General features: G+C 31.5%; 1 protein-coding gene across 1 annotated transcript in view; it reads right to left on the bottom strand.

Annotated features, from left to right (window-relative positions):
• Positions 1–16,571, bottom strand: part of bt (projectin protein bent) — a 122,828-nt gene that overhangs the window by 90,800 nt on the left and 15,457 nt on the right. The window contains 28 exon segments of the mRNA XM_068768667.1: positions 3,257–3,289; positions 4,185–4,226; positions 5,511–5,759; positions 5,967–6,143; positions 7,206–7,289; positions 7,490–7,582; positions 7,664–7,747; positions 7,828–7,908; positions 7,977–8,039; positions 8,134–8,196; positions 8,655–8,888; positions 8,961–9,053; positions 9,137–9,241; positions 9,497–9,547; positions 10,453–10,545; positions 11,543–11,605; positions 12,283–12,315; positions 12,742–12,783; positions 13,430–13,537; positions 14,030–14,146; positions 14,386–14,454; positions 14,577–14,690; positions 15,194–15,289; positions 15,369–15,554; positions 15,557–15,643; positions 15,720–15,812; positions 16,290–16,385; positions 16,465–16,563. Coding sequence (XP_068624768.1) covers positions 3,257–3,289; positions 4,185–4,226; positions 5,511–5,759; positions 5,967–6,143; positions 7,206–7,289; positions 7,490–7,582; positions 7,664–7,747; positions 7,828–7,908; positions 7,977–8,039; positions 8,134–8,196; positions 8,655–8,888; positions 8,961–9,053; positions 9,137–9,241; positions 9,497–9,547; positions 10,453–10,545; positions 11,543–11,605; positions 12,283–12,315; positions 12,742–12,783; positions 13,430–13,537; positions 14,030–14,146; positions 14,386–14,454; positions 14,577–14,690; positions 15,194–15,289; positions 15,369–15,554; positions 15,557–15,643; positions 15,720–15,812; positions 16,290–16,385; positions 16,465–16,563 — 2,748 coding nt within the window.

The raw sequence follows: 16,571 nt of genomic DNA, 5'->3' as shown, positions 1-16,571 counted from the left end.
TACCCTGTAACTAAATACAAGGGACATTAGTTACGTTATGACAGTTGCAGTGCGTCACGAACGCTCGCCAAATGACCTGACAATGAAGATCTGGACTTCCTGATATATGTGGCGCAAGTGCTGACGCCGCCCATACGGGAATAAGAATTCTAATTTATTCTTTTTTCAAAATCATATTCATGGTAAAGCATTAATAAGATGATTGACATTTTAAAATTGAAAAAATCGAAATAGAAATTTAACTATTCCAAAATAATTGATGTCATTATCAATAGGTGTTTAAAAATATTATTTATAGGATAATAACTATTCTACACTGTGATATTAGTTTTGATGACTTCTAATATGAATGTACCTTTATACCATTGAGTAGATACTATAGATTAAATTTATAAAGTACTTACCACTTCTAGTGAACTTTCAACACTAAGTGTAGTGATCGAAAGTTTTTTCACTATAGTTGTCATGGTTTTAATCTATTGCGATAAAGATGCCACAAAACGAACAAAATATACAAATAGTTTATTAAATCACAGTCACTTATCACAGTCAAATTGTTAAAAACGTTCACGGGGTTGTAATCTTTTGTATGCAACATTTCGTTTCTTAATTTTTTCCCGGTTAAAGTTCATTTCATTCATGTCTTCGAATCGTTAATATTAAATGCTATTAAGTTACTTAACTATAAGTGTTACACCTTAATTAGGGTTTTTTTAAACTTATTATGGGACGGCGCTTGAGAAGTTTCGATTGGAAAGTTCGATCAGTATCGTTCCATGTAAAAATGGGCGCGAATGTCAAAAGACTGAAGAGGGTGTCGCGGATAGATAGTCGACTAGAAGCGCGGGTAGCGGGGAGCGCGGGTTTCTATTTATGCTCAACACAAATCAACGGACCAATTCAATTAATTATCAGATTAAGGTGAGCCATCCGTGTGGTGTGTACTTGAACGTCAGTGTTAACATGTGTGTGAAGTGTTGTCGCCAGTAGATACCTGATGCCATATATTAGTCGATCAGGAAACATCAACACGTCAGCGACACGATTTTATATATTTTAAAGACATTCCGATGATTGATGTCTTTGCCTGACTTTCATTAAAGAATGTACGACGGTACATTGTTAAAGTCTGCCTTGTCATATGACATCAACTATTTTTCTGGTATTAAGGGTACTACAGATTACGCAGGTTAGATTTAAAAATAGATACAAAATTATCTGGACATATACAAATAAGCACACTAGTTTTAAAATTTGTGTAGGTCGTTCGAGAAACCGATTGCCTTTTCACAAGTAATAACACTTGACATGTTTTGTTTGTCTCCTGTTAAAAGCTAAGCATTTATGTTTAATAAGTGCTTCATAATTTAGAAAAAAAGTGATTTTCTTGTATCTGCTACATTACCGTTATGTTTTATTTTAAAGACGATTTGCTTAACTTTTTTAATATTAGCTATACAATGCTATGGATCGTCGGTTATTTAGTCCGTAGCTGTGCCGTCGACCATGCCAAATGTTTTTGGATTTGGTTGTATCGAGATCTCTTGCTATACTTTGGTCAGCTATCATCCCACGCGTGTTCTATAGGGTATTCTTGTCCCTGCATAAATGTGTCTATCAATCACTCTTCCCTAACATTCTATTTGTGGGGCGTACCTTGTTTTTAATAATAACGTGTTTAATTCGGTTGTTGTCATTGAAATATTTGTGTCTATATTTGTCAGCATAGCAATGCTGTATTTTTATCGACCTTAAATTGTATTGACTGGTTTGCCAATATAGCTAACGCATTTGTTGCATCTATGCTCATGTTTAATAAAAGATTTAAACAAGTATTTCATTATTCATTAAATACACACCCGAGCAAACAAAATTAATGACAGAAGAAAAACGGCTAAAACATGAATCTAACTTCGCTAAAGGATTTTAATAATACATTGAGATTCTGAATATAAATTACTTTGATTTTCTGTTTAAAGTTCCAAAGTGTCATTAGATATTTGATAAGATTAATATCTTTTTAACAATGCAACGCAATGGCTATAACTCAAGCATGATGCCAAATCGCGATAGTTTAGGATGCATTTTAAGTTCACCTTGGAAATGCTCTTGGCCTATCTTTACAGCTGTATATATAATAATTATCAATCATCAGAATGTTTTCAGGATAGTTCTGGCGCGGAGAGCGACGAGACTGGCTTTCATCGTTTTGTTCATCAGTGTCAAAAATTTAACTGGCGAAACAGGTGCAGGTTTTAAACACTGAAGTTGTATTAATGATGTATTTCGTAAATACAAATCAATTCGTATCAATTTCATTTAATTTAAATATGTTTGTTCAGTGATTTGTTTTATGTATTAATTGTACTTCTAAAATTTGACTCGACTACAAATTATCTGATCAATATAGTTTGACCGATAAAAGAGCTTTTTCTAAGTTATTTAAGATCGTTTAATTAAAAACCATTAATTATATTTTATTCTAATGTATCTATTGATCAATTAAATAATATGAAGTCTCGATTACAACATATCTGCGAACGTTCTATACAAAAACTTCAAAGTAGTTACATATTTGGAACGAGACAAATAAATTCTTATTTATTTATAAAGAGGCGGAAATAAGAATTGAATAATCACATCTACATTTATCCATGATCGCTTTGCGGCTTCTTTAAAGTTTACGATTAAAAACGTGTAACATTTATAAACTATGTTAAGACTGCATGCGATTCGGAAGTTTTTATCTACAGATGCATGCGGAATGTCAATTGAAGCATAAGTTTCTAGCGAGAATAAGTTTATAACATTCATTTGACGAAAGTGTCAAAATTTTTTATATATTTATAAATATGCAAACATATATATACAATTGTTATCTATGTGCTTGCCCATTATCAATATTCTATTTACAAGTAAATAATATAATTCGTAAATATAAAATTGTTAAGGGTTTAAGTATAGGTTAGGATGACCAGGTGTTAGTTGCACTAATTTATAATATATTATTTATATGTAAGCAAAGTGAATTACGTACATTTATTTAAGAACAATCGCGATCAAAAATACATTGAAAAAATCTGTTCCGGTGCCCATCACCGTCCAACAATCGGACAGTTGTATAGAAAATTCTGCACGAACTTTTAAAAACATAAATTAATCACTTTTGAAAATAACTATGTTAGCCACGTATCTAAAAGGTTTTTCTATGACATATAATTTCTAAACATATATATATCTTTCACACATTCTATACCTCGTCCGCGAGTTCACCCGGCCTGCCGCGTTTCTTTTTGAAAAAAAATAAATGGTTTAGTTTGCATTCTCTGTTAATTTTGTGCACTTATTATTAAAGTGTTCTGTACATAAGATGTGTGTTTACGGTGCATTTTGTGTGCGAATGTTACATGTAAGTAAAGTAGTTTTTTTTTTCGATTTCATGGATTTTGTAATGTTTTCATTCAAATGATATGATATGTTTATAAAATGCCTGTTTTAGATAAAAACCAACGTGTTGCAGTTCAGTGAGTTTCATAATTACATTTTTGTTAGATAGTAAAATTTATTTATTCAGTTTTAATATTCGTTTTAATAAGGTGCAACGTTCTGCATATTAGAATTGTTTACAATATTAGAGGAAAGTTAATTCTAAACTCGATTGTTATTGGAAATCGAAACGAAAGCAAGACTATTTTTAATATAGAAGTAAATAGCTTTGTTCATAAGATTCATTAAAGCTCCTTCAAGAACTTGCATCAGCCAAATACTAATGGTAATAAGTAATACACCGCTGGTCGGCAAAGCGGCTTAAATAGACAACATTTGATCTAGTTAGAGGAAGGTAAAGAATAAAAATGATTAAGTAAATAGATAAAATAACTATAAGAACCTTTATATGATAAATTACAGAGTTAAAGTAGATCTAAGAAAGAAGAAGAGCGTATAAGGTATTCAAAGGCAAAGGCAATTATTAAATTTAAATTTTAACTTTTTTATTTAATGCAAAATTTTAGAAACTCATTTTGTAAAATGTGTGTTGAGTTGAGTCGTGCTATAATTGCATAATAATAAATTTCGTACAGTCATGAGTGAAATTGAAGTAGAGAAAAAAATAAAACTAAACAAAATGCTTTGCGAAAGCGAGCAGCGTCCACCTAAAATCGACCAGACCCAAACGATCTCACCTTTTTCTCGTCTAAAACTTCTCCAGGACGTAATTTCGTGACCTGTTGTTAAAAAATACTGATAATAACCCCTTACATATGATTGTCCCTGCCTAATTCTCTGATGCCGAACCTGAGTGACCTGCCTAGACTGACCTTTAGACCATTATTTCGTGCGTAACTTCAGCAGCGAGTGCGTAAGTTATTACGTTATATGTTACATCATCGTCTTGTTAATAGTTAGTTTCTGTTTTCGGAGTGTATAAGAAAAACTTTCTTAAACACCTTGCACCGAAGTTAATGCCTGTCATAGATCCTGCTTTAAAAGACATATCCAATATTCGTAACCGTTATTTGTGTGCAAACGTGCGTACAAGCTGTGCAGTTTATTTTTGTGCTTTGAACCGAAACAGTGTGTGCAATTTAGTTTTGTGCTTTGTACGAGAACATTTTTCTCAATTTAAAAGTAATTTTGGATATTCACACATAAATACGCTTTTGTTTGTTTAGAATTATTTTATCCGTTAAAGGCGTTTAAAATAAAAGTTCGATTGACAAAACATGTGATTATCCGAAATTACCAACTGATAGTCTGTTTTAACCGCGACAGATGCAAATGCATTAACATAATTTCGTTTACAATAGTTAAGTCCTCATCACGGCGTTATTTTTACGTATAGCATTCACGTAATGTTCTTAGCAGTTTTGCTATTACCTTCTTGTCTTCTATCACCTCACCAGGTCTTAGTTTTCTATTCTCCTGTGGATTACGTTTTGTACGATCTTAATATCTACACAAAGGCTACTCTTCCTATCGGTTTGTTTTAAAAATATACTTGTGAATGCTAATATCTATTAAAACTAGAAGCAGGGAGTGTAGGATTTTAATATTTATAAAACATAAACCAAACTAACCTTTCTCCTCACTAAACAAGCGTTCGAAGTTTAACTAAAAGCTTTGTTTTGGAATTTATTGATTATTGGCGTAATCCAAAGGAAATAACCACAGGTGTCTAAGGTTACGGGTTCGGCTTGAGAGAGTAGGACACTACACTACAAAGGGGCTCAAAGTGTATAGATCAGTGCAAAAATCAAATATATGTGCAACATAGGTGAAGGGGGTTTTATGTTTAACAAAAATATTATCAGTTTAGGTAAGAATTGCTTAAAACTTCTGATGTTTGCACCAAACATTACCATGTTCTATTCTACACTTGTCGTAATTTAAATGAGCTACACATTCGTACCTTATAGTGATGTCGTAAGAATGTAGCTAAGACATTGTATTTAAATGTGAAAAAAGAACTTTAAATATTCCATTAGACACAATTTATCATAAGTACATACCTCGTCGCTGATGATAAGAGAGGGACGTCTTCCCATTTCCTCCGGAGGAGGAATGAGCGAGCCACGTCTTCCGGGAGGAGCAGGTGACAGAGAGGGTTTTCTAGGTGTTTCCGGTTTGGGTGACTTTTCGTGTATGACTTCAATTTTAGGTGCGGCTGGCTTCTCTTCGGGTTCCTTAATTTTAGGTGCAACTGGTGCTTGTGGTTCTTCTGGTTTTTTAACTTCCGCAGTTTTTGGTTTGTCCGCCGGCTATCAAAAGAGAATAATATAAAAATAATGCTGACCCCGTTGCATAGGTTCTCGAGAGCTGGTGTCCCTAGGTTTCGGATGGGGTTACACAAGCAACATTATGGTGTATGCTTTCGCAGTGGTAAATAAAATACAATGTTGACCTCAAGATGGGATGTAACTATGAGAAATAAAGGATTATAAAAATGGAACAGTTCATTTTCTTACCTTATCTTTTTCAGGTTTGTCCCTTGTTGTTGGAGTGGGTGAAATCTTTTCATATACTTCCAGTTCCGGTCTTTCGTAATCTGGGATTTCAGGCAATTCTTCGGCTTTCTTTTTAAGAGTGGTAGCTTTGGCCTTTTTGGCTTCTGCTTCTACTTTTTCTTCTTTCATCGCCACTTTCTGTAATATACGTTAGATTATTACCTAAACCACTAAGGTATTGAACAGAAACAGGACAAAACAGAACAAAAGAAACGTGATAATATGAAGAGGCCGTTAGAATTAATAATCTTAATCAGTAACAATAAAGAATTTAAAACTGAATAAAAGTTAAAGGTTTTGGCTGAATTTGTTATTTTTCTTATACAAAACTAAATTAAAACCGTCGTAAAATTGTTTTGTTTATCATTATTTCTATTTTGGCACCATATGCTTGGCTCATCCAAAAGACAGAGAACAGCTGTACTAAAACGCATGTGGCTAAGTCAGATCAGAAGATAACAAAGGTATTTCCAATTGTATGCTTTAAAACAGGTTATGTTTTCCTTCATCGTTTGTCAAAAGGAATAATATTTTGGGAATATTAATGTATACAACCCCGACTAACTAAGAAATTATAGTTACTTACCGTATTCTAGATACTACTAAAAATTCAAGTGTTAAATACTCAATTCTTCGTAAATGGAAAGTAGGTAATGGCACTAATTTTTAAAATTTATTTCGCAAATTGTGAAAACTTCCTACAAATTACTTACCAAAAATACCCCTTTGGAAACGTGAAAAAATATAAAAAATATTCAATAATGAAACGAATAACAGATCTACGTATTAAATATCAAAATATTATAGGCATGCGCTCAGTAGTTAGAAGCGAAAGCTGAGCAGGAAATTTAAAAACAACATATATTTAAAAGATACATAAAAGCAGAACTGGCTAGATTAAAGTTAGTTGCAAGTAATATACTATTGAACTAAATAATTTACATAATTATATTTGTATATTTTAAACAAATATGTATATATCCAAATACATGAGTAACAATCAATAACTACTTTATATAAATTATTCTATCTACTCAAATTTAAATGTTATGTAGAACTACAGTTGTGCTGTCTTAACTCGTGCCAAAGAAAAATATGTGCAAAAAAAAATATTGTGCTAAAATTCGGTGCTTATATCTTCAATCTGTGAAGGTGCAATGCTGTCAATTTGATATTAAAAATTAATATCTGTTTCTCTACCTCATCAGGCTTGCTGGTAAGAGACGGTTGTGGTATTTCTAATGATGTGGGTTTATTCTTGTCTTTATCTTCTGTTGTTTCGGCCTATAGAACAAATTACATGAATGACAATAACAAGATTGTTTTGGATTGATTGTGACATTTTTAGAATGCATGTGTGATTTGTGTAATGAATTATAAGTAATGCTTTGTATTGCATTTATAAGTATTGTATGCTATAATGTTAAATGAATAAGAGAGTTATGTAGAGTATAGAGCAGAGTAAAGTTGAATTGTTCATGTACCTGAGGAGATTTACTCCTTCTCCAAGGTACAGTGTCACGTGTGTCAAGAAGGGTTGGTTTGTATTGGTCCTCCATTTCAGGTGTTTGTTCAGCCTAATAGTAAACGGTTTATTGATTAACAAAAAGTACTTTCGTTCATTTAATTCATTAAATAAATATATATCACACGTGTACCTGTGGGATTTCAGGAATAACGTCCCAAGAAAATGGTACTTCGTTATTTTTATTGTCTTCATCGGTTGTAACGAGTATGGGCACCTTGTAAATTTCAGATAATTTAGTATTTTTGTTTATAAATTATATTTGCGGAAATTAATTTTCACTAACATTATTATTACCTCTTTATTAGTTCTCCACGGATAAAGCGATTTAACAGGTTCCTCGGCAGTGTTAATTTTATCATTATCAACTGTCACCTGCTAAATATTATTTGTTTTAGCTATGTAAATATAAAGTATGTATTTTATTAAGTATGCACAAAATATACCTCAACTTTGTCTCTCGGTTGTTTACTTGGAATTGTTTCGTTTTTATTGGGCATTTTGTTATCCTATAGAAATATAAATATAAAATTATGAAATTGTTCTTTTTAATAAGAAAAAGCTAAGTCACGATAAATATTTGACAATAATTAAACAATATACCTCCACTTTTTCGTTTGGTTGTTTACTTGGGATTGTTTCCTTGTTTTTGGGTGTTTCTTTGTCCTATAGAAATTTAAATGAAAGATATATGAAATAGTTCTTTTCATTAAGATCAATTTACGTCCCGTTATAAATTTGGCGGTTAAGTACAAACTTCTTTAATTGCATCCGTATATACGAAAAGATCGACATAAAAAATTGTTTTTGTATATACTCCATACTACTTAACTAATGTTATTAAAATACTCTTTATGGAATATCAGTTTTAATAAAATAAATGTTGATACAAAAATGAAAACCTTGGCATTATTACCGTCTGTTTCTTTAAATTTAGATGAAGTATTTTCATGTTACACTAACAGTATAAGAAATATTGAAAGTGTAAAAGTGTGTTATCTGAAAGGAGTCAATTAAAGTAGTTCTTCAATCTGGACTAAAATTTTATCCGTGTGCAAATAAATTAAAATAATAGTTTTATATGTAAAGTATTGATGTTTGTTTCTTAGTAAGTTAATATGTACCTCTTTGTTTGTGCTAGGACGACGCCAGGGATAAAGAGAGTCAGTTGAATCTGTTTTATCTGTTTTGTTTTCTGTTGTGGGAGGTTGTTTAGTGTCATTCGTACCAAGTACCTCTTCACGTTTAGGTTTACTTGGTGTAAGTGTAGGTTCTTGAGGAATATTTTTATGTGGAGTACTTTTGACTTGTGTCGTGTTTGTTGTTTCGGTTTCTGTTTCTGATTCATCTTCCCCATCCTGTGTAAAATATTCGATATGAGAAGCATTTAATTCGACAATGTTTTTTTAATGAAATGTTATTGATATTACCTCAGCTTTACTTGACCTTCGCCAAGGGTATGATGTCTTTTTCGGTTGATCTAAGCTGACACTGCGTTTAGGTGTTGTTTTATCAGTGATTTCCTATTAAATTATGATTTATAGTAAATTTTATTGTAGTATATTATGTTACATGTGTTTTTATGTAAATGTATTAATTTGTATACCTCTGTATTTGGTTTTGTAGTCTGCCATGGGTATTGTTTTTTTGAAGGTGTATCGATATTGTTGTCTGTTATGTTTTCTTCTACGTTGTCTTGTGTAGTGTCATCCTATTTACAAAAATAAAAAAACGCTTAACTTAAATACAACTTCGTTCTGTAGACTTTAATACCTAGGGTTGCAATAATTTAGAAAATTATACATTATTAACAAGAGCGATTGTTATTCACAGGACATACAAATTGAACATCGACGATAGGACAGCAAATGTACAAGTATTTACAGATAGGAACAGAAGACATACAATTTCTTAATACATCACGTACTTATTTCTATCATGCTCCACATCTAATAAGCGGTCTCACCTTTAGTTTAATTTGCGCTAATTCGTTTACTTCTGATTCCTTAGCGGCTGTCTATAAGCATAAAGCAAAGGGAATTTAGGTTTGCGCTCTAAAATTGTCTGTAACTCACTTGCAATATTTTTTTCTCCTTGAATATAAATATTAAAGGACCTCTAGGACTGGTTGTAAACCATTTAATATAAGCAAGGTAAGGTATTTTCGTGGAATTTAATAGCAGCGTGGTTCTATGGCGTGGGTACCACTAGCTCTAAGGGATCAAAAAACTGTATTATCAAAATAAAACTTGGAACTCGCTATTGGGTTGCAAAAGCACCAAAGCTGATGTGTTTAAAACTGTTTTGTTTACCTATCTCTTGGTGAGTATATATCTTTCTCAAATTGATTTAATTGATGGAAATCGTATTGTAATAGATTAGGCGTTTCGTAACTGGTTGAAACTCTTGTTTTTCTTTTTAAATTGTTGTTAAAAACTCCACCGAGTTTAGTTTCCAACAATGCATTAACAAAGTCAATATACATAAATAGCTCTATTAATGTTTCAATAATCGATTCCAATTAAAAAATAATTTTAAATGTTTTTATTTTATCAACTCACGTTAATTGCATTAACTAACGTATACTATTGTAGCTGACTTGAAAACTTCAAGTTCTATCGGCCACATCACTGTTCCATAAGGAATGAAGTAACGAAATGTTTGAATTTGTCATAGTTACTTAACTTTTTGAACATTAGGGGTAATAATGTCATAGAAAGTTCCCACATTCACGCGGCAAATAAATTGTAGTCCTTTTGCACTACAGCCGTTGCGCGAAGACTGTTCGGGTCTGTTCAGACCGGGATTCATGGATTAGCAAGTGACCGTTAGAATATGAAAGTTCAAGTGGCTGCTACTAGACTACACTGTCAATAAATTCATTGTGCGATATATGTGGTGTTGATGTGTTTTAAAGTTTACCTTAAGCGTCGCTTTCTTCACAGCTGCGACTTGTTGTTGCTCTGAAATCGACGATATCGATGACTTCCTACTTTCGGACGTTTCTTTGGTGATCTGTCGAAAAAGAGTTTGTTGAAAATGTTTTTTTAAGCCAATGTGATTTAGTTATGTATAGCGTAGCTCCTTTAGTGGTAGAAGTGAATTTCGCTAGTTATTGTTAATATTAATAATAATTAGCAGTAATAAGTTTACCCACCTTTATACAAGTTTATCCACATTAGTTAACCCAAATAATGGTAAGCTTGTTTAGTTAAGAATATATGATTATGAGATAATGTTTTACTTGGTAAAACGAGTAAGGTTTCGCGGATTATTTAAAATACATTTTATAATTTATAGGTACAGTAAAAAGAAAGATAACAAAGATATTTATTTTAAGAATTTTGGCGGAACATTGAGACATTTTGACAACCTTCATTGTCGAGGAATTAAGCTTATTTTTGCAATCTATATCTTATATTATCGTTTCTTAAACTCGGAACCCCGGGGTTCCGTGAAAATCACTGAGGGGTTCCACGAAAGTTACGTGTTTGTTTCATTACATTTAAGTAACATAAAAAAATTAACTGCACGACTAAATCCCAATTAATTTAGTTGGTGTAAATGCGATTGTACCGAAGCGGACATTAACATTTAACTCTCATCTATTAATCCTAATATTATGAATGCCTGTGATAACATAAAAAGTAATATCACTCATCCCTTTTAAAATTATTATTTGAAAGTCTAACTTGTTTTAAAAACTTGTGTTATTGCTTGAATAACTTTTTGAAGAACATAAATATTTTCGAAATAATTGTCATTTCCGTTACATATAATTCATTTACAAAATGTTAGATTGAAAGCATACTCTTGAAACAAACCAGGGGTTCCATAATAAATGAGACATTTAAAAAGGTTTATTCTTATCAAAAAAATAAATAAATAAGTATCACCTATAAATTGTTATTATTATAATTTTCATATTTTAATTATTCCGAAATATCTGTTTATCGTCCGAACGATTCATAAATTGATCATTCCCGGTTATTGTTGTCCATTTATGACCTACCTTAAGAGCCTTGTTTTCAATTATAGAACTTCTTCGGCTTTCGGTTTTCATTTCTTCCTTTACCTAAAGAGAAATAAAAAGTAATAAACATTTATCGTTTATAAGAGCCTTTCAGAATTTTCAAAGTAAATCATAAAGATTGTGTTGCTTGTGGAGATGTCATTAATATTGTTTTATGGAACAAAAAATAAATATATGCATGTGTGTGTGTGTAAATTTTAGTAAGTGTCTGCATTTTGCGTATCATGTCGCTGTATAATTATTATTCTGCGTTTCCAAATATTTTATAAATTCAAGGACGTTTTTTGTGGATGATAATAGATCGTTCCTGATTTAAAATGTTTCTGGATTATTGCTTGTAATGAGATTTCATACCAAAAAAGAAAGGAGGTTGCGATGCTTTTTAAATCCAATTAGCTTTTAGTATTAGGAAAAGAATTTATTTGTATTAAACCGACATTTTAACAAAATTTGATATCAGTCATGCATAAATAATCTCTGATTATTGTACGGCATGATAATAATTCTATGGATAAATCATCACTATAATTTTGGCTGTAAGACGTCCACCACTGGACAAAGGTCTCATTCGATTTTTTTTTTTGCAGGACCGATTGAAATAATGATGAATAACACATCTCAATCAATGTATAATAATGTTGTCACATTATTGTGTTAAGTTGTATTAAAAAAAAACACTTTTTACTATACAACTCGGTAATAACGTAAATAATTATTACCTCCGCCTGCATCGAAGTTCTTCGGCTTTCAGTCTGAAAATTAAAAAAAAAAAACAAAATAATATCAATGATTACTTCTCATTTTTAATCTGTTACAAATAACACAAACATGAGGACAAACAAAACTGTTATTTACATTTAATCAAATATACCATAGGGAGACATGTATGAAATTTAACACATGAAGATATTCGATGCATTTTTACATTGACCTTTATTTTTCAAGGATTTGTTTCAATAATCCAGGAATCACCCAAATACGGAGACAACAAAGGATATTTTCAATGAATTTTTAAGCTATTACAATTTGTATTATGCATGTAGCAATTACTTAATTGACGATTTAATTAAATAAAAGGTGACTTAATGGTTTATGACACAATTGTTCTTTTCTGAAGACTTTATAAAGGTTGACACGGTCATGCAGGGTCAGATGTGCATCATTCGTTTCAATTCTACCTTTATTTCGATATGTTGCCCTTGGTGTGATACCATTGATACCTGTCAGTGGTTAAATTTAAACTTTGGTTTAATTATTTTAACGAAGGTAAAATACTACCAAAACTTATTTAGTATTAAACGGCTATGTCGATGGTCTAAAAGGCTATGTTTTGTGTTCAAAGGGTTTTTTTCACTTCACCATCATCAGATGCAGGACGTCCATAGCATAAACCTCTCCCATAAAATTCCAATAAGACTGATTGGAAGTTGCCTGCTTACAGCGTCTTGCGATAACTTTCTGTAAACCTTGCTAGTTCGTGGTCTCCACTTCAGAATCTTAAGGTCTCAGTACTCAATTTAACATAATTGATGGGCTTCTATAATGTTCTTTGCCCGTTTCTTTTTGAAAATCATGGAACACATTGAAAGAGTTTTTAAAGACAGAGCTTTTTGAAGGTGTATGAAACGATGATATATATTTTCTCACGACTACACATATGTCGTTTCAGTTGTGAAAACATTACAAGTTTTTATTTTATAAAAAATGCACGGAGGCTAGAACCAAATAACGTAGATGGAGAAAACAATACATAGATGTATCATCGAATTTTAGTTATTCTATTAAAGAAATGTTTTTTTCTATTTTATTAAAAATTATTACTCAATCGAAAACATGTTGTTGCCTATGGATAAGTAACAAACTTACCGTTAATTGTTCTTTTTCTTTCTTCTCTCTAACTGTAGGCGTAGGAGAAATCTTTTCGTACTTCTCGAGTACAGGACGTTCATAGTCATCAACGAAGTCAAGTTCGTACTGTAAAATTTTATGATATCTAAATTAATATACCTTAGTCGTGTTTATATCTTCGTTTTTTATACAATATCAAATTTAGCTTATCTGAACGATAAAATTCATAAAAAAGAGATAATTTTCTTTTGAATAAAATTAATTAACAAATATTAAATATATGATTAACAAAATAAAAAGTTTGATACATACCATACCTGTAAAGATACAAGTAAAACAAAAAAAGAAAAACAAGCGACTCGCAACGACCACAACATATCAAGCGGACGACATGTGAACAAACAACGAAGAAAACTGGTTTTGGACAATAGTGTGTGCGATGTTATGTGTACATGAAGCTATATGCAGAAGAGCGTTTAAGAGTATGTGTTCATGTGTGGAGAAACATGTACAGAAGATTAGAACATCTAAAGAAAAGAAGATAGATAGAGTAAATAGAATAGGAAAATAGAAAACGAAATATCATTTTCATAGATACACGGAAAGTAGTGTTTTTACCCCATCGTGTTCATCCTTGGTATCTTGTGTAGCTTGTTTTGGTTTGTTTGTGGTTTTCTTAACAGTTTTCTTAAGTTGTGGAACTTCGAATTTGCCACTCTGAACTGTCAATGGCTCCTAAGAAAGCAATATAAGTTTAAAAACGGGTTTCTACATTATTTTAAAGCTTATTTTTAATGCGGGTTCTATAAAGTTAGATTGGGTGTGCAGTGTTCAACACGTGATATTAGACATGCTAATTGAGATTGCTTTCGAGAAATTGTTAGTGTGGTTTTTAACTATCTCAACCCATTTAAATGCTATCTGACCAGGTAACTGCTTATACAGTATGGCTATTTATTTAATAGTTATTCTACCTCGTCTTTGCGTCCTTTCTTGACTACAGCAGGTTTTTTAACTTTGAGCTCCGCCGCTTCAGTTCCCTCCTAAACCAATTAATAAGGTTAAGACTATTTTTTTGTTTACGATTTATAATTTCTATTTGAATTCCAACATAACTATGCCAAAAGAGGCTGAGATAATTAAAAAAATTATAAAGACTTAATACCGTTGGCTCTTTCTTAGCTGGTGTCTTGTGCGTAAGAGATGCATCCTCAGGAGCAGTTGTGCTTGTCTTAGAACGAGGCTTTGCGACATTAACAGACTCCTCTGTGTCCTCACCCTGCCCCGTAATTATTTACAAATGTTAGATAGTGCTTTATACTCTTATAAACAAATATTGGTGAAATAGAATATATTTAGAAGGATAATAGATTGCTTTGAAAAGTTTAAGACTTGTTAGAAATATTTTTAATTAATAAAGAAAGACAATATATTGTAACATTGTGTAATCATTAAAGTTATAAGAAGTCTAGAAGTTATTTACGTTTGTGATTGTTACTCAAACGTTGTGCTTATGCTTTCCACAGTAATGTGCTAGGTGCTCTTTTGTGTTTTTTTATAATCACTAGTACAAAATACCTTAGTTATAACAGTCACTCTCCTTAAAATATCTGACGATGAGGGAGGTTGTGACTGAGTTTTTATTTCCGTCTGTGGATATTCGAACATTTAATTTAATTGAAATACAAGAAAGATTACGAAAAATCTATCTAATTCAAGTATACGTAACTTTACAATTTACAATCATATCTATATTTTAGATATTAATGTTGGAAATCATACCTTTTGGTCCTTGTCTTTAGCCGAAGGTCTCTTAATTGTTTTATCTTCAACAATTTCTGGCTTTCTAACCTTCAATTTGGCCTCAGCCTCGCCCTCCTATCACATTGTACATATTTGATAAAAATCGAGTCAAAATATTCAAATTAAATGTTATAATCAATAAGTGTTTACAAACCGTTGGTGTAATTTCTGCAGGTGTTTTATGTGTTAATGAAACGTCCTCAGGTGCTGGTTTTGTAGGTGCTTTAGGTTTAGTTAATTGTACCTCTTCATCAACATCCATAGGCTGTAGAAATATTGAATGTATAGTTATTGTTAATATCAGTAAATATGTAAATATATTATCGTGTATTGAAATAGTACCTCTGGCTTATCTTTATCTTTAGCCGAAGGTCGCCTAGCAGTAGCCGTAGCCTCTGATGGTACGTCCTCATCTGGCTTTTTGTCATCCTAACAAATGTTATGAAATAAATAAATGTCATTGCAATATTTAAAATGTATAAAATTGTGTGTAGCGTTGATATACCTTCTTCTTTTTGGCGATCGGTGTTGGTGATATTTTTTCATATTTTTCAAGAACTGGCCTTTCATAATCATCAATAAATTCTTCTTCCACAACCTTTAAAATGTTGAAGAGAACATCAATAAAATATTTTGATAATTTACTTTTGAGTCATATTGTTATTTTTTTTAATTATTTAACGTATTTAAACATTTGGCAGCGAGTAAGTATTAAAAGGAATTAAAAGTAGCATAATCGAATTACGATTAGTTTCATTTCCTTTTTTTATCTGCAAAGCTGCTTCAGTAATGCTTAGAGCTATCTAAAATACTCATTTAATTATTAAAAATAAAGAGTCAGTCATCACACATGCAAGACCCCGGAAATTTTCTTCTTACCTATGAATTAATCCCTCCTAAGCTTTTAGAACAATAAAATGAAGAGAAATAATAAGAAAAAACAAAACAGTCAGTTGCTTTATAGTCTGGAGTTAAAAGCGAGAGAAGTTTTTTAAATAATTTTTGAAATAGACATTAGGAAGAGATTATTTGTTAGTGTTAAATGTTTAGTGTTAGATGTAAGTGTCAAATGTACCTCCTTTTCTTTAAGTGAGGGTCGTTTTTTAGTGCCCGGTTCATCTTTTTTAATTGTCTTTTTCTTGGGTTTTTCATCGGGCTTCTTTTCTTCGTCCTATGCGATAATATTAAATGTTATAAAATACAACTTTTAATACTTTTAACTGATCAAGCGTAAGGAATATGTATAATACCTTATCTTTTGCTACTGAACGCTTACGTAATGTTGGCATTTGTGGTTCTTCTTCTTTATCTTTGGGTTTAATTTTACCTTTCATAACATCCACTTCGTCCTAAAGAT

This window comes from Battus philenor, unplaced genomic scaffold (genome assembly GCF_028537555.1).
Source record: "Battus philenor isolate CCGP_79_NKW_IND1 unplaced genomic scaffold, ilBatPhil1.0.hap1 SCAF_26, whole genome shotgun sequence".
In the NCBI taxonomy this organism is placed as follows: domain Eukaryota; kingdom Metazoa; phylum Arthropoda; class Insecta; order Lepidoptera; family Papilionidae; genus Battus; species Battus philenor.
Note: the sequence above shows the minus strand (reverse complement) of the source record. Positions and strands in the feature narration are given on the sequence as shown.